The 19,323-nt window shown below is 40.7% G+C and overlaps 1 protein-coding gene across 3 annotated transcripts in view; it reads left to right on the top strand.

Annotated features, from left to right (window-relative positions):
* Lgi1 (leucine rich glioma inactivated 1) overlaps window positions 1-19,323 on the top strand; it is a 39,274-nt gene that overhangs the window by 4,039 nt on the left and 15,912 nt on the right. For all 3 annotated transcript variants that reach the window (XM_017803184.1, XM_008853084.3, XM_008853085.2), the window contains 2 exons: window positions 16,813-16,884; window positions 16,979-17,050. In XM_017803184.1, coding sequence (XP_017658673.1) covers window positions 16,813-16,884; window positions 16,979-17,050 — 144 coding nt within the window. The remainder of the gene's footprint in view (window positions 1-16,812; window positions 16,885-16,978; window positions 17,051-19,323) is intronic.

The following is a 19,323-nucleotide window of genomic DNA, read 5'->3' as shown; positions in this document are numbered from 1 at the left end:
AAAAAAAAAAAAAAAAAAAAAAAATGTCCCATTCTATCTGTGATCCAAGTGCTTGGGAGGGCAGAGGCAGGAGGATCTAGATTTCGAGGCCAGCATAGCTACAAAATGAGACCCTGTCAAAAAAAAAAGTTGGAAAGAAATGCCCCATTCCTATCACTTATCACAACAATCTGATGATGTCCCGAATGCTTCTCCAGACCTTCTGTAACAGAGATGATGAGAAGTTCTTTTGGAAATGTCAGCCTGGGATGCTGAGGGAAACAGATGCTGTACCTCAAGTTACATGTAGTATTTGGGGAAAGTTGGAGGCTGTGGCTGGCAGTTTGTGTTAGAGAATAAGAAAAATAAAACCACACTGTGCTAAAAAAGAGAAAAAAAATAAAATGATCCAACAAAAATTCATGAGATTAGTTGTACCAAACATTTTTTTAAGAATTCATTTGTGGTTTTTTTTCATTTTTTTTAAAAAGTCTTTCCCAAGCAAATGCCATTTTATTTCATGTTTTTTCGCAGGGCCAGTTTTGAAACGTAACCAGTGAGCATGATTATGCATTCTGCTTTGCTCTTTAGTGCTATAGTGGTACTTTCTTTCAGTGAATGCAATTTAGAGAAATGTGTTTTCACACATTACGGCCCTGTTCCTTCTCAGCTACAGACTGAAATCCCCAGTGATACAGGCTAATGACAGAAGACTCAAATTCAAGAAGATAAACGGCCACGCTGCCATTTCTTCATAACATTTCAATGAATTAAGGGCTCTCCAATTCCTCAGACATGCCTGTCTGCTGGGAGTGAATTCCAGGGTTACTTTTAGTATCATTCTCAAGAACAAAACAAAACTCTTAGAATTCAATAAGGCCAGAACAACATCTCATTTGGTCTTGGGTAAAACTCAAAATTTACATTTTTAGGAAGAAGATAGCATTTAAAAATTAATCCATACTTGACACATCAATATGTAGTCTATAAGAAATTAAAAACTCAAGACAAACAGGAAAGCAAGTGACTTGAACAAGAAACAAGCCCTATCTTCCCAAGATGCCATCATTTGGACCTTGTTCAGAGGCAAGCTCATGGCTCACCTTTCAAAGTCACTGCGTCTGTACTGTTACAGGTAACATGAGAAAAATGCAGTAATCTTTTAATGATTACTCAAGCCAGACTAGTCTACTGAGAGGGTGTGAGGAGGCTTTACTGGCGGTCATACATGGATGAACACGTTTTGGTCTATGCCCAACAAATGCCCTCACAATAATGAGTTAAAAGGGAAATTTTCAGCCATTGAGACTGCTTTCTATAAAACTCTTTTCTCAAAATATCTACATGTCTGTACAGGTCTGATTTTTTTAAAAATAACATTTATTTTTTAAACAAGTTCTTATGTATTCATGGCTGGCTTCAAACTAGCCAAGAATGATCTTGAACTTCTGATTCTTCTTCCTTCACTTCCCACGTGCTGGGGTTACAGGCATAAGCTATCACATCCCATTGATGTGGTACCAGGCATCAAACCTAGGGTTTCCTGCATGCTGCGTAAGCATTCTACCGACTGAGTTACCTCCCTAGCCAAACTGACCAATTCTTATAACTGTGTAAACAAGTCCTGTACAACAAAAGATTTCTCTGAAAGTGTGTTTAACTCTCCCAGTTATTCAGCCCAGAAGCCTGATGGCGATCTGCCCCTCATCCCTCCTTGTCCACTGCCACATGGGCAAGTTCCCTCCCAACCTGAGACTCTGCTGTTCCCTCCAGCAGGAGCAACTCTGGATGAAGAGGAACAGTAGATTCTCAAGTTGGGAGGGAGACTTGCTCAGGTAACCACCCTGTCATCTTTCAGTTCCTGTACCAGCCCTCACCATCAGTGTTGCCTTCTTGAAACAAGGACTCTTATTGCATCACTCATGTGCTTGGAAGCTTTTAAAGATTCTTAAGAAGGGAGAAAGACAGAGCAGCAGGGTTTCTGTTAATAGTACTTGGCTCTTTCCTGTTTGTCCAGTTACCACTCACCACACTGACCCTAATCACCCTCTATATACCAGCTCCACCCATATGAGACTGACATTGACTTGGTTTCTCATTTTCTAGATGCTTCTAGTCCTGCCTACCATTTGTTGGTCATTTGTTTGTCCGGCGTCTGTCACGCAGGATCAGCAGTAGGCCATGGCCTAAGGAAGAGCCTAGGGGTTATACAGCCAAACATTGCTTCCCATATATTTGATTCCGATACCCAATGCCATGGATTTCCTAGTAAAGCATTTTGTTTTACTAACAGCAGAAAGCTTTGGTCATGTTTTCATCCTTTTAATATTTGCTATCGCCCAATTTTCACGAGCTAATGGAATAGAGTACTGGAGAGTGAAATAACCTGCTCCCCCTAAGGTGAAGAGATATTTGCTTGCAAAGTTATGACTTAAACCTTCAACAGAGATCTCCAGCACTTCAAAGGAAAGCTTCTGAGCCTACGAGATCCACTGCTTTAGCCTCATTTTTTTCCCTACTTTACATTTAGCCTCCTGGGTTCTTAATTTGACGAGAGGTACTGAATGGTTTCTCTTCTATGAAGGATAAAAGTTCTGTTTACAATGTCCAGAGGGGCATCCAAAGGACATCCAATAGTAGAGAAGCATTATAAAACTTTTTAAAAAATTAACTCATAATTTCCTTATTCATTTGTCTGTGCTTAGTTAAAATAAGTGTTTCTTGGGGACTGAGGGAGAAAAAAAGTATTTACTATATAGTTGCAAGCAGTAACAAAATACAAGCAAGCACGTTGGGGTTCTACTGTACAACAGGCACAATGTTGGCTTTGAGAGGGATGCAAGTGTGAGAGGCACACTGTCCCCCTCTACCCTGATATAGCTGTTTCAAGACAGTGGTGGTTCCTGCATGGGTAAATTATGCCAGCCTGTATTTGAATGTATTATAAGTTCATCCTGATAATCTGTGTTCAAACTGACGTTCAGATGATGGGCAGTAACGGTGATGTGGGCTAGTGGTAAAGCTGTGGTTAAGATGGGCCACAAAATCATTGTAGGGGCTTTACGATGTCTGCTGTGTGGTCACTACTGCTGTCCCTGATGAGCGGACAATGTGGCAAGGAGTAATAGCTTTGTGACCAGACACACCCAAGTGCCAGTCTCCCACTCTGCTGACTACTAGTTGTATAATTTGGGGTAAGCTGAGCCAAGTCTGAAATGGGGTATAAGCAGATACCTATTACAGGAGATAGTGGTAAGGATTAACTAAAATGGTGTGTGAATGACACAGTTTCTGTCATATAGTGAACATTAGCTTTAATTACAGTGGCTGAATTTACCTAAATTACCTTACCATCAGACTAGCATCTGATTGTATAATCTGGGCTTGTCTACAATCCCAGGTTTGATGTTTTGGGGTTCTATGAGCAGGTCTCTATTAGAACATGCTAAGAAAATGTGGATGATTTACCTTAAAAATCCTAACTCTCTCACTTCTTCCTCATGAATAAATAACTGGCACCATGTTTTGTGAAAAATGTCAGATTTTGTTTAAGATAATTGATCTGGGCCAATCTTCGGATGAATGGTCCTATGGTAGGATGTCGAACAGCTAAACTAGAATTTAAGGCACATGGATCTAAAATCCAGTTTGGCCATGAATGGACTTAGGTAGGGCACAAAATGTCACTAGGCCTCAGCTTTTATATGCATAAAATACCAAAGAAAGAATTAGTTATGGCCTTAAAATTCGAATATTAATGGGTCCTGGGATAGTGAGAGAAATGAAGGAAGCAGCTGGATATGAGACAGCAGGGAGTGGTGGTGACTGAGGTAAACCCGAGAAGATAGGGCTACTGAAGAGGGCAGCCTTGTCTCCAGCTGGTTATCACTGAGGGGAAGGTGGTACATGGGCCTGGCCTCATTAACCTCCCAATTTTCAGGGAAAGGCAGAAATCTGGAATCAGGTTTCTAAATAGGATAAAGACAAAAACATCAGTTGATTTGTGGGGACTCTCACACCGATGTCTAATGTCTCATCCAGTCTTAAAATTCTCTTATAGAGTAATCTGCAAGCAGTTATAAAATGGAAAATTGCTTTGTTAAAGAAATGGCCAAAAATTATGTCAGTTCTAACAAACCAACAAACTGGTAATTGAAAGAACCTAAGATATAAAACTGGCTTCATAGTTATTGTTAAAATAATAATAATATATTGCTTTCTTAAGGACCTTGGTTTGATCCCCAATATCTCCACCAAGAACAATGCAATTCCAAATCTCCCAAACAGTCCAAAGAGACCTTACCAAGTCCTCTGTGTGGTGGCTAAAGATGGAACAGTAATTTAGTATCGCTGTCATAAGTCAGAGATTGAAAAGCTCTTGCTTTTCAATAGACATTTGTCTATGCAAAATATGATTAAAAAGCAATTAATTGGGGTTCTGAAGATATCTCAGCCCATACAATTCTTACCACACAAGCATTAGGACCTAAATTCAATCCACGGCACCCATGTAAAACTCAGGCATAGTGGTGCATGACTATAATCCTAGTTCTGGGGAAGCAGATACAGCAGGATCCTTGGAGATTGTTGACCAGCTAGTCTTGCTGAATTCGTGAGCTTCAAGTTCAGTAAGAGACCCTATCTCAAAAAAAAAAAAAAAAAATGAGGAGAGTGATAGATGAAAACACCCAGTATTGACTATGGCCTCTACATGCACACAGCACACACATGAACACATGCACATGAATATATCACACATGCATTTTTTAAAAGGCAAATTAATCTCTAAAAAATAAAAAGAACCAAAATGTGTAAGTACAAATAACTCTTGGAAAATTCCTCGTGAAGAGCTATGGTTCTGTCCCACGTCTCCATCGCTAAGATATCTCAACCCTTCTTTGAGAAGAACCTTCACTGATGGTTTCCAAGCCATGAAATAAAACGCATCGAGCTGTGGTTACTTTCACACTTTATATCCTCATTCCAACTGCATCTCATCATCATATCCTTTTGAAGTGCCTTTACAGAAGAAGTGCTGAATCCTGGGAGTGCCAGGTAGCCTCCTCAGTGACTGTTGCATCCCTAATAAGCGAACATGGAGTTGAAGCCTTCCTTCATCCTCACTTTGAACCACTTCTGTTTACTTCCTTCTGACATGAATAATCTTGGGCTCGGGCTTGACTTTGCACAGTTTTGTTCCCTGAATCAAATCCTCTCTCAAAGGGTCAACCTTTGCCATTAACGAGGTTATTCAGGGGAAATGTGTCCTGATTCCCGAAGACAATGACTGAAAAGAGTTTCAAAAGCTCTTTGAAGGAGCAGCAGCATTGCTGGCAAGGACAGCCAGTTTCCCTAGTTTCAACTCTCATTTGTATGTGTAAGCTCTGGTCTCCTTGCTTGAAAAGAGGGACAGACAGACTGATAGAAAAAAGAAAAGGGCCTTATTTACCTCAGAGTTACATCTTAGAGCAGTGTTCTCTAAACTCGTGTCCAGGGGAATGGTTACTCTGAAAGAACAGAGTGCAGTGCTCAACTAAATGAGGACAGCTGCATGTTCTATCGCCGCCTGGCTACTCACAGCGCACCTTGACATGGGGGAAAAAACCCTCCGTAATTAAAGTTGTTCCATTCTTCTCAATCTCCCCTAGAATACTGGTTCTATGGAATATACTTTGGAAATGTTCACACATGAACTCAGTTATTAGCTTAATTATTTATACTTAATTTTGTTGGAGAGAGATCAGGTGGCAAAGCAGAGACAGGTCATGTCTACTATTCTACAGAAATGAAACCATCTATTCCATAAAGGGACAACTCAGCACAGTTTTTTCCAAGTCGTGTATCCACCTGGTCAAGCACACACGCTTTCCCTAGGGACCTCACGGAGGATGTAGACCATTGCTTGCAGTTCCTCAGGAGAAAGGCTCTGGAGCTTAAATATTCTGATTTTATCTGCAGTAACTTTTCTCATGACTGTGTCCTTAGTGACTAAACCATCTGTGTAGAGCTCAGTGAATAAATGTTCCCGCTATCAATTAGACTGGGAATCTGCATGTCTAATTCTCTTTTGAGGAGTCTCTATTTAAGGACGGAAAGGACTTGAAAAGCTAAAAATCCCGATTAACATCTTCGACCTACTCTTCCTAAAGTTAGTTGCCATTTCTTCTGCATGTGACCCTCTCTGCCCCTGGAAAGTCTTGTGTTGTGCCATGAGGGAAAGCAGCCTGCAAAATATTGACTAGAGCTATTCTGGTTTGCAGCAGATACTAGACAAGCTGGAGGGACGGAGGTGAGGAAGCTCGCTGCATGTGTGGACATTTACCAGTCCCAGTGGGATGATCATGTTTGAGCCTGGAATTCCAGCTCTGCCACTTACAAGCTTCAAATTACTTTATCCCCATCACCTCAGTTTTCTTTATGTTTTAAGTGGAGACTGTAAAACCCACATTACAGCGTTCCTTTGAGGATTAAAGAGAGGTGTCAAACTGTTGACGACATGGCCTGGCACAGATCAGACCAGATAAAATTTAAATCACTTCTTGGTGTTCTTGGAAGATAGAAGATGACTTCACAAAGCAGGAGGAGTGGGAGCTGTTGGCTAACCGGGCCAGTTTCTAGGAAGAAACCATTCTGATTGTCCTGGGATGAGAGACAACTGATTATAAAGTAAAGGGGTGAGCCTGTGCAGAGACTCCTTACATACATGAAATCTACATTCTAATCCTGGTCCAGCACTAAAAAAGGAAGCACCTTGATCAAATCACTTAGCCCCTGCCAGCCCGAGTTTCTTCATATATAGAAAGAAGAGCTAGATTTTATATCTCTAAAGTCCCCCCCTTCCTCTTGGTATGTGGAGTCAAATTAAGGTTCTTTCCCATCACTGGATTGAAGAGGTGGCAGTCTGCTTAAGGATCAGCTGAATTACATTGAAAATGTTTTTCAAGGATGAGAGTCAAAAATAACTGTCAAATAATGTGCTCTTCAGTGATGTGTCCCATTTTAGTGCTTCCTCGTTTTAAGAGCATATTTAAAAATATTCAAATGTAAATTATTCACATGGCACATGCACTCAGAACATGCGCACTTAGCTAAAGTGAATCATCAGCCTGGTGTTAATTACCATTCAGCCAACCCTATTCTTTTGGATAATGAATATTAGTAACAACCAGAGGATCTGGATTGGTTAAGCAAGGTCCTAAACAAGTTGACAAGTCCCTCCAGCTGCACTACCATATCTGCCAACAGCTGTAACCTGTGCACTTGATGCTCCTTCATTTACATACAGTTCACACAGACCCAGATCAAAGGAAACTGAATATATGCATGCGTGATTCTACACACTGCCCGTGGATGCCTAGCAGCCTGGACAATGCCAATTGGTCTTCTTGGGCAGGGATGATTGCACTGAATCTAAGTTTCTTTAGCAGTACGACTAAGCTCCTCTGCTGGGTCTAAGGGCTCGTTCCCTAACGCTTACATTATCCTCTTCATGTAGATGTTCTTTGGCAGAAGCACTAGAGACATGCTCATCTACATTGTCTCCCATGGCTGCAGAGGCTCATCCAAGAAGTCTTTTGTTATTTTAATTCCTATTTTAACAGACAGATTCACCTACTTAATGTGTTAACATACAATAATAAGTGACAGCCACAAGCTTTGAAGCCAGATTCTGTGTTCCATATCCCATCAGTGCTGTCTCCAAGTGACAAGCAGATGCCAGCTGCTTGCTGTCTCTTCATCCAGAAGAGTCCTCAAAGGGGGAGGAATTGTGAGGAAGAGTCTCCTCAACCATCTCCCTCTGTAGCCAGGAGAACCTGCTCTGGGTGGAAGAGAGGGTGCCGGCCTTTCAGGGTCCAGAGACAATACTAATGGTAGTCAAGATATTCAGGTGACTGGAGACAGTCGGAAGGAAGGTGTGTCATTAGAGCCAGGGGACCTGGCACAGGGCCAGGTGAGCAGCCTGGTTTGGGACAATGAGGTTTTCTCGGTAGGCATCACGCTTCCCCACATCCTGCCATCTGCAGACCTCCCTCCTTGCCCCCACCCCAGCTTAGATGCCTACGATGCCACAAACTCAGACTCATAACATCTTTAGAGGTAAAAGTGATTTTGGAAATTAGTCCAGCCCCTTCGTTTTGTACTATAAATAGAAGTGTCATGCACAAGGGCACACAGAGGATTTATGGTCAAAGTGTTCCTTTCCTGGCCTTTGGAAAGAGAAACTAAGACAAGAAATCACTTCCAAGATCTATCAAACCTATATTAACACCTGTGCCTGCCTAGTCCTCTCTCTGAATGGGCCCATGTCTCTGGCCTCGCAGCTGCACCTGGGGACAACCTTAGCCGTGAACCCCTGTAGCCAGATTCTCCTTAGTTTCTCTGCTACTTCATTCACTTCTCTCTGTTGCTGACTCCGGGTTCCTGCTTAACCTAAGCTCCCTGGTAACCAGCTCACCCACTCTTCTGCTCCTTTGGACATAAATTCTGCTGATCTTAGCTTTTATCCAACCAAGAACACCCCCAATGATCTTATGGCCTTGGCACTAAAGTGTTTTATTGATGAAGTGATGGGCCCTACCCAATAGCCAGATGTGCACAGGCAACAGGAAGAAGGAACTGCATTGAGTTAGCAGCCATAGTCCACCAAGTCATATCCTCTCATCACAGTGCACATGGATGCATATGATTATGGGAGGTGGGTTTTTTTTTTTTATTTTGTTGAGCTTTTGTAATTTCATATAACAGTTCTTAATCAAATTTAGACCCCCCTTCCCCATCTATGCCCACCCCATGCCCCCACCAGACTTCATGTATTCCACCATATATGTTAAGTCCTAACCAGTCAAGCATTTGTACTTAGTTGTCCTTCAGTGTAAATTTGTCCACTGGCGTCTATTCAACCCATCTAAAGATCATATGTAAGGCATACTCTCCTTCACCCAGTAGCAATCAGTCTCCAACAGTTCTTAGTCTAGGGCTGGCACGCCACCCATTTCTCTCCTCCCCTCTGGGCCCATGTTTAATTGAGTTGGCATGGGTCTTGTGCTCGATACCACCATTGCCACAAGTTCACATGTGCACGCTTCCAGTGGCCTGCTTCCCTGTATTCATGAACCAGTGCTGTCTCTTACAATCTTTCTGGCCCTTCTTCTACACTGCTCTCTGTGCTGTGGGTGGGTGAGTTTCAATATAGAAATCCTATTCAAGGATACACACTCTGTGGTCTCTTATTCCTTAAAACTTGACCAGTTGTAACCTGTGTGCATCACACTCAGATGTCCTTCAGGGTAAATTCATCCACTGGAGTCTAGTCAGCCCATCTAGATGTGAAGGATACTTTCCCTCACCCTGAAGCAATCAGTCTCCAATAGTTTTGACAGCTGGACCAATATCCATTTCTCTCCTCTCCTCTAGGCCCTTGTTTAATTGAGTTGGAATGGATCCTGTGCTGGATGCCACCATTGCCACAAGTTCACATGTGGAAGCTTCCAGTGGCCTGAAAGTTCCTGCTTCCCTATGTTCATGAACCAGTCCTGGCTCTTACAATCTTTCTGCCTCCTCTTCTGCAATGGTCCCTGAGCCATGGGTGGGTGAAGATCAATATAGGAGTCCCATTCAAGGATACACACTCTGCAGTCTCTTATTCTGTTTGTGTGCATCACACTCTGTTGTATAAGGAAGCTTTACTGGTGAGAGTTGAAGGATGCATTAGTCTTCTCTCTACTTGTTCTGCTATGTTCTATGAGCCTTAGGTATTGAGGTTCAACTGTAGATATGTCACCTAGTACTGGGCATCTCTCAGGTGTATATTCTCTGTGTCTAACCAGTTATGGAATTCTGCAGTAGCCTCCATCTGTTGCGAAAAGAAACTTCTTTGATGAGCGGTGTATGGTATGCTTGTCTGTAAATATAAGGATCCATATTTAGCATATGGTAAGAAATTTCATTTGTCTAGAGATATGAAAAAGATAGGATTTTCTCTAAGATCTATGTCCTCTCCTGCCATGTGTATTTGGCTGAGTTTACAGTGCTAACCATGAGCTCCCTCCCATCGAGAGGACTTTAAGTCCAATTGTTGATTGCCCCCCAGATAACAATGCCACTACTGCAGCAATAGAGGCAGTTTGTCATGCAAATTGTTATGGTTATTAGGCTTTAGGGCTGTGTTGGACCATTGTTTTTCTCCCTTTGCAGTTTGCATTTTATAATCTAGCATTACGATAGCTAAACTTCAGGTAGAAGGCTTCCAGGTCAGTTCCCACTCCATTGCTCCAAGTCCTGTATTTAAAGTATGTCCTGTCTTCAGCAGTAGGGTTTTATCTACTAGTTCTGGGAGATAGCCAAGAGGTTTGGCAATAATCTGTGTTGTTTGGGAAGTCTCCAGGACCATTTTCACCACTCAAAGGGAGGTATCTTTTTTCTGGCACTGTGTTCCTTGCCAAGCAGCTCCCAGGTATACATATGCACTAATGTTAAACACTGTATGTGCATATCTCATGGGGTTTCAGGGGCATCACATTTCCCTCTGGGTTTCCTAGCCAATTATGGGAGTTTTACGGCAATTTTAAGAATATTATTCTAAGCCAGGCATGGTGATACATACTTTTAATCTGAGCACTTAGGAAGCAGAGGCAAGGCTGATCTCTGTGAGTTTGAGACCAGCCTAGTCTACATAGTAAGTTCCAGGCCAGCTAGGGCTTCAAAGTGACACTTTGTCTCACACAGAAAAAAAAAAAATAAAGACTAAATAAATGCACAGTTTAAAGATTATTAAAAATCAAAATTTTCTGGATACTTTACACACAGATAAATCCATATTTCTATGTTTTCAGGTTTAATAAAAAAGAATAAAATATGATTGAGTACTAAACTCAATAAACACAAAAGGAAATTAGAAGAAAATAAATAATAATGAAAAATAAAATAATGCCTTAGAAAGCATTGGGAATAACAAGTCCAAGGGTTGACAATTGGAAAAGAACTTAGCAGCCATTTGGAAGGACCAACTCTTACAAGTTAGGGATTCATTAATTATTCAACAAAAAAGCTTTCAATAAACTTGGAATAACATTTAGAAAAGAACCAAGGCAGCAACATACCTCACATTGCACATGGGACTAGGTCCCAAGTGAATTAAAGAAGTCATGATTTCACAAAAAGAAAAACATGATAAACTGAATGTCAGTGAGGATGTAAAGGCCTTTACATGCTCAGCATAGGAAAGTGATTTGTAAAACTGGCATAAAAAACTAAAGACTTTAAAACCATCCATGGGGGCTGGAAGGATGGCTCAGCAGTTAAGAACCCTTTTTTACAGAAGACCCAGGTTCAAATCCCAGCACCCATATGGCAGCTAACAACTGTCTGTAACTCCAGTTTAGGGGATCCAACAACTTCTGTCCTCCACAGGCATTGCATGACACGGGCGCACTTACCTACATACAGGCAATACACGCATACACATAAAAAATAATAAATAAAATTTTTTTGGTCTTTTTGAGACAGGGTCTCCCTGTAGCCCCAGCTGACCTGGAACTCGCTATGTAGGCCAGGCTGGCCTCGAACTCACAGAGATCCTCCTGCCTCTGCCTCCCAAGTGCTGGGATTAAAGGCGTACGCCACCATGCCCAGCCAATAAAATATTTAAATCTATCCTAAGGAAATAGAGAGAGGAAAGAATATTCAGAGATAAGGATGGTTGTGGTGGGTAGTAAAAACTGGAATTAACATAAGAAAGTTAAATTACAGTATGTCCATGATGTGAAACTTATTTGTCTGTTAAGCTATGTGATTGAAAAATTGTGATGAGACACTGTTCATGATCAAATAAACAAATGAAAAAGACACAAATCAAGTTGGAGTTCTGTGCACACCTGTAACCCTCACACATGGGAGGCTGAGGTGAGAGGATCTCAAGTTCAAAGTCAGTCTGGGCTACAAAGTAAATTCCAGGCCAGCCTAAACTGCAATGCCAGAGCCCACCAAAATTCCAAAACAGAAAAAAAGAAAAGAAAAAGACATAGAATACAAAAATTGTCTCAGCTTTATATATATGCATTGTATGTACATAGGCATATGCAGGTTAGTGTCTGGGTTGCACGATAATGGGGTTCTTTTTAAGTCTTTCCACATTTTCTAGAATTTCTATAATAAATGCACATTATTTGTAAACTGCATTTAATTTTTTAAATGTTTTACTCTTGAAAATACAGATTGAGAGCATAAGATCTTCATGTGGCATTGAGACTACTTACATTGGTCATTTAATTCCTTTCAAATATATATCATTTAATTGTATCTCTTAAGTCTGTATGCTCTGAGCTGTGTCACTGTGGCTGTTCATCAGAAATGCAGTCATCGTGCCAATATGTGACTTGGGTCCTATGCTGAGAGGCCACCCAAGATGCAGAAACGGTGTTGAACCAGGAGTTTGGGCCTCATGATCTTTAGCAAAGCCTTGAATAGTTCTCTGGGCCTCAGTTTTCTTCTGTCAACGGATAGCAACACTAGCTCTACCACCTTCACAGGGTTGTTCTAAAGACCAAATATTCCAAGCAGGAGGCTATAAAGTGTAAGCATTACGAGGCAATAGCTATCATTTTTAAATGAGCTAGTGCTTGTCTGGAATTGATAGCTGATATGTTCATGTAGGCATCACATATGCATGAGGCATATGCATGCTAGTCTCTTCCTCCTGGAAAGGAAACATATATACTTCCTTGGTTGCATGAGAGATAATAATTCTCCCCACTCCTCCCATAGCCCCTTTCATACTGGATCCAAAAGTACTTGGTCCTCAAGTACCTAGATCTGTCCCCACCAAACTGGCTTAAAAAAGAAAAGGCTTAGTTTCTTCCTTCCCTATGAAGAGAATAAGTGGCAGAGACTTCAGGGGTCTTATAGTACCAGGGCAGGGATAGCTGTACTCAACCTCTGCAAACTGGGATGTCTCCTGGCTAGTCTGTGCTCCAGACCTCTGATCTCTGCTCAGGGTAACAAAATCGTTCAGACCCTACTTTGGTCCCACAAATGCCTCTGTGACACTGCTATCATGATGATGACTGTCACACCTGATTCATAGTATAGCAGACTCTTACTGTGTGTATTCATGGAGACAGAAAGACCTCTAACCCCTCCATGTGCCACACAGCAGCTGTTGTAAGGGCAGAGGACTCTTGGTCACCACAGGTAAAGGAGGGGGCCATAAATGACCTGGAAGCCTTTTCTTATGTGTCCTGACTGTATGCATCATTCAGGGAGCTTTAAAATACCTTGGGCCACACTCCAAGTATAGAATTTAACCAGAATCCTTAAGAATGGAAATGAGCTGTATTTTAATCTCCTTGGGTGATTCCAAGTGCAACCAAGATTGAAAAGCACTGGTTAGGACTGGGCACAGATCTAGGCAGCTCCCTGATGGCAGCCTTCAATGCTTTCCTTTGTAAGGTCTCCATGTTCCGTTACCTCTTATGTGTTCCTTACAGGAACCACTTACCTGTCGTCCATCAAAGTTAGTCCCAAGAGATTTCCTTTAGCTCTTCGCAGGCTGATTTCATTTTTCAGCTGTCAATTTCACAGCCCAAGGAAGAGCAACATCTTATCCAAACTCACCTTTTTGAACTAGGCTAATCAAGCCAGGGGCTGTGATCCAACCTTGGAACTGGCTCCTCTGAGGGAAAGGCTGAGATTCTTGCTTTAATAATCCATGGAAAGGGACAGAGTTTGTGTAACATAAAACACATCCATTCTGGTCTACCCCAAGACTATTGTATATGAACATGGGCTGAGGTGGGTACTATTTCCATTAACATAGACTTTAGAATACTTAATACATCTGATTCAATCAGAAACCACAATATTGAAATCAAACATACTTCTAAGAATCCATAAAATATGAAAGATTTGAGTTTTATCTTTATAGAATGTGATATAAGCCTGAGACTTTTAAGTATATATGTGAAAAAAATTAATAGCCCATACAACTATATTTAGAATGCATGTATAATTTTATACATCCCTATCCATAGAAACCACCATTGAATTTAGAATTAAGACTATGGTATTAACTATTATCTTAACCAGATGAAATTTTTAGCTCTTATAAGAAATTTTTAAATTGAAATATAAGTATACAAAAAGAAATGACACATTATTAAATGTACTTTTTAGAAATAATTTTAATTATTTTTATTTTATGTGTATGAGTGTATTGCCTGCATGTATGTTAAGAGTACCCATGTCCTGTAATGCCCTCGGAAGCCAGAAGAGGGTGTTGGTTTCCCTGGAACTGGAGCTACAGATGGTTGTTAGCCACCATGTAGGTGCTAGGAATCAAACCCAGGTCTTTTACAAGAGCAGCCAGTGCTCTTAACCACTGAGCCATCTCTCCAGCCCCACTGGGGTCTAGTCAGCCTATCTAGAGTCACTCCCCTTCACCCAGTAGTAATCAGCTACCCAATAGTCCTTTGGCTAAGATTGGGGCCTGCTGCCTATTTCCACAGTTCTATCCTAGGTTTTTGTCTGTTGAGTTTGCATGAGTCTTGTACATGCTGTCACCACTGCCGTAAGTTCATATGAGCAAGGTCCCAGTTGCGATATTGGTGGTGTAGTGGTTAGCTGCGTTCCTCAGTGATTTGATTTATATAAAGTAAGCATCCTTATGTCCAGCACCCAGGTCAAGATCAACCATTATTACTGCGTACAGACAACCTTAGTGCTCCCTTTCAGTCAGAACCAGCCTCTAAGAATAACACTATGTTGATGCCAACCTGCATAGACTTTTTATGTTAGTTTTTGTTCTGTATATGAATGAAATTGTGTAGAACATTCTTTACTGTATCCCGACCTCTTTCTTTCAAGTATTTTGCATGTAGTTGTAGTTTTGGCCAGAGGTTTCAATACTTGAAATCTAGTCCAACAAATATTTTTTTAAACCAGGAATTGGGATAGAGCTGGAAACACAAAAACAATTAAGGGCAAGTCTCAACTCTAAGGAACCTCCAATACAGTAATCTAGTAATGACTGGCGTTTAATGTAAAGTTGAATTCCTTTTTGTTCAACAAATATTTGTTCAGCATCCACTATAGAATGGGAACAGTCACAGGTGTTAGGGATAGGCACTGAACAAGCAGAAAAACATTCTAACAGAAATCCCCTTTTTATTTCTGTGACATGTATAGTCAAGTTCTGCATCTAATATCCACTTCCTACTCTATCTTGCATCCGATTTGACATAAGGGGTAGTAGCGAATGAAAGATATTTCTTCTAGCAACTTGGAGTGTGAGATGATGAGAACCCTCATCAACTCTAGGCTGGTTTGCAAACCATTGAGCATGAGAAGCACTTTTCTGTATCTATTGCTACCTTGTTCAAGTCTCTCCATCCCTGCTGCTGCACTTACAGAAACAAAACCTGGAGCCTGTACAAGCCTTTGGGTGTCAGCTTACCTTGGAGTAACACAGAGTATCATGTTGCTTTCCAAAACCATAAAATGAGAAGAGACAATTACCAGAGTGGTGATGGAAGTCATGAACCTTGGACTTCGTTTTAATAAGAACAGGCTGTAATGTGTGCTTGATTAGTTACCGCTGGCTCTTCAGAGCCTAGTGAACTACCTGAGTATAAAGCCACGGCATTAGAGAGAAGAGGGAAGTGAATTGAACAGTCCCCAGGATTGATAGTTTAGGAAGAAATGCAAGAAATCACCTCATTTTCTTTGGTTGGTTCATCCCCCACCTCTGCTTATATGGAAAGTTTCAAGTAGACACAAAATAGAGATGATAGTAAAGTTCATGCCTGTGTTCTCATCCTTCAGCTTCAAAAATTATCATTTCCTACCCAGTTCATCTCTAACCCTTCCCCAATTGTTTCCAAACAATCATAGATATCAAATAAATGATTTATTCCAAAGTGCTTGAGGAAGTAAGATCTCCTTGTTTCAATGCCTTTGGTCAACAGGCTTAGAGAGAAGTCGCAGCCAGCTACTGGCAGTTGTATGTATTTAATCCCTGAACCTCAAAAGTAAAATGTCACAAGATTACTAACAGAATTATCACCTCATATTCGTATTAAATTGTCTGGTAGACAATTCTATTATTTGGCCTAAACATACCTCTTTTAAGCCTTTCAGTTACATTCTCCAAACAGTTCAACGGGGCCTAGGGACAGATTAGTCAACATTCTCGGTGATTTCAAAACAAGATCCTTGTGGATTTTGAAATTGCAAATAAATTTGCCCAAGTAAAAGGATTTCTTTCGATTATTTAGTAATAAAATGGTCTCAGATTCCTCCTAAGCACCATTACTTCCCATCTTTGGCCTGTCCTATTTTCAAAGAAGGAGGTGAGTTGGTGCTCATGATTCATGGGCACAATCTCCATCAAGTCAATGCCTGCTATGAGATATTATAGCACAACAAGACATGGAGGCAATTTTTCAATGACTTCCAGGATTTGACTCCCCATTCTTTTGGCCTGTCAGAATATTCCAGAAGTTTTCAGAGCAGATGAAAATAATCATTAGTGTCTTTGTCATGTAAAATGTTGATTTGACCGCATCTACTATCTACCTGCTCTGCTTGTATCTCAAAATGTTTCCCAGGGCTTGTGACATGGATCACTGAGAGAAGAGGAGAAGCAAGCGCCCTTCATTGAGCATCTCCCGAGGAGATAACTAGATACAAAAGCTTCAAAGGTTTTCTGCATAAATAACACTATAGAGTTCACATCTAGACATTTGTCTGCATCAACCTCTACTTGTTTTTCTGAGAGATGAAAGCAGTAAAAATGTCTATCAACTTAACCATTTTCATTTGTGAACTTTTTCTGGGCAGGTTATTCACATCAAACTCCTTTGACGTAATCAGTGATGATGCTTTTATTGGTCTTCCACATCTAGAGTATTTGTAAGTAGGAAATGTTTTTTTTCCACAATGATTCAGGGCAGGTGCTCTCAAGTTCCTACAGCAATCTGACCAAAAATATTGTCACCTATTGCAGATTCATAGAAAACAACAACATCAAGTCGATTTCAAGGCATACTTTTCGGGGACTCAAGTCTTTAATTCACCTGTAAGTATAGATATTGCCATGATTTTTCAAGCTCGCTTATTTGCTTTGTTGGTTGGTTTTTGTTTGCTTGTTTGTGGTTCGGTGGTCCTGAGGATCAAACCGAGGCCTTTCACATGCTAAGTGAACTCTCTGCTACTGAACTACAAGCCCTAGCCCTCTTTTCTGAGCTTTCCAATCCAGCTTGGCCCTTAAAATTAAAGCACCCACTCTATGAGTCCCCATGAAAATTTAAGAACCCAAATTCTTTCCCTCCATGCACACTTACCATCTTCTCTGTCATCACTCAGCATGTGCTCAGGAAATTGATGGCAATTAATATTTTTAGCCTAGATGGGCCATAATTAGAAAAGCAATCTAATGCAGGGAAATTATATGACTCAAATAACTTTTTTATTATCCACATCATCACTCACTTCATGAATAATTATGGGTTGACTATACCCTTTAATTTGATATTTGATGTGTTTCTTCCTCTGTGTAAGCCCTGACTTTATATGTATTTAAACTTCATATAGCCATAGACAGTGACTATGTAGTGCTTGAACAACATATTTTATAAATGAAATATTTAATTATTCAATAGGTGATTAGAGCTACATCAGTCATTTTTAACAGGGAGTGATTTTGTCTCCCAAGGAACATTTAGCCATATGAACTATGCTTGCTTGTCACAATTTGGGAATATAACCAGTATCTAGTGGGTAGAGGGAAGGGCTACTTCTAAATAATCTGTCATGTGCAGGACAGTCTCTGCAGCAAAGAATGACCCAGCTTGAAATGGGATAGTGGGGAAAGAGGAAGCCCTCAGTGGCATGAAAATAAAAATGTACCTTTCTTCTTCTAGCTTCTCCCATCTCTTAAGGAGAGGAGAAGAGAGGAGAGGGGAGAGAAAGAGAGAGCGAGAGAGAATACACAAGGGATGCTACATCTTCCCATGTTAGAGATGAGGAAACAAACTTTGCAGTTAAGACTGAAATACACCCTTAACCAACATCATCCTTTTTTTTTTTTTTTCCTATTTATGTTGAGATAGCATTTCAGTAAATTGCCCAAGCTGGCCTTGACCTTGTTCTATAGTGCAAGCGTGTTTTGAATTGTGATCTTTCTGACTCAAATACCTCAGTAGCTGGGATTACAGGCCTATGCCACCAGGCCCAGCTCAGAAACAGAATCTTGAAGGAGATACAGATTGTTTCACTGATTAGTCATGAAACTACCAAAAAAAAAAAAAAAAAATCAACTCAGTAGTTCAACCATTCAATAATTGTTTTTTGGTTTAGTTTGATTTTTTGTTTTTTGGGTTTGGGGGCAGTTGTTTTTGAGACAGAGTCTCTGTCTCCCAGCCCCAACTGTCCTAGTCTCATAAGAGATCTACCTACCTCTGTCTCCTATGTGCTGGGATTAAGATGTGTAATACTATGCCCAGAAAATGATTCTTTAATGCCTAATATATGTCTCATTTGAGTTGAAGATGCAAGAAAATAAGTGTCGTAGTCATTCTGACAACCTTGGCCTGATCCCTCCGAGTACCTCACCCAGCTCTACTCTAACCCTAATGCTACAGAGTAATGCTTGGCCTTTGAGCCTGGTGTCTAGTGTGCCCACGTGGTCATTCTGCTGCATCTATCAGGCCCTCTTCTGTCTTGCTGTTTGGTTTGCAGCAAGGGGGAACTGACAGTCACATTTATTTTATAAAATTGTATCATTCAAGGCTCCTACACAGTCATTACAATACAAACATTATTTGAAATGCTGCCCTTTCTGTCAATCATATAGTATGATGCAAAATGGCTGTGTACCAATAGATCTTAGGCCATTTTTATCACAGAATTTAGTTTTACAAAACATTTTTCAGACAAAATTAAATAAAAGAAATAAATGTATAGAAGGAGAAATGGATACTCATGACTATGGTTTGAGGTTTACTTGATGCACGTGAGTATCATTCAAGATTGTTCAGCATAGGGGCTGGAGAGATAGTGCAGCAGTTAAGAACATGACTGTTCTTGCAGAAGACTCGAGTTCGAATCCCAGAACCCACATGGCAGCTAACAACTGTCCGTAACTCCAGTTCCAGAGATCCAATAGTCTCTTCTGTCCTCAGGGGGCATTGCACAACACAGGTGCACTTACCTACATGCAAGCAATACATGCATACACATAAAATAAAAATAATAAATAAAATATATTTTTAAAAAGATTGTTCAGCATCGAGGCACTTCCCTGGGGAGATGAGAGCCGGTGGTCTCTCCAGGAAGCTGTGATACAAGCAT

Source organism: Nannospalax galili, unplaced genomic scaffold (assembly GCF_000622305.1).
Source record: "Nannospalax galili isolate Female #2095 unplaced genomic scaffold, S.galili_v1.0 scaffold1027, whole genome shotgun sequence".
NCBI classification, from domain to species: Eukaryota; Metazoa; Chordata; class Mammalia; order Rodentia; family Spalacidae; genus Nannospalax; species Nannospalax galili.
Note: the sequence above shows the minus strand (reverse complement) of the source record. Positions and strands in the feature narration are given on the sequence as shown.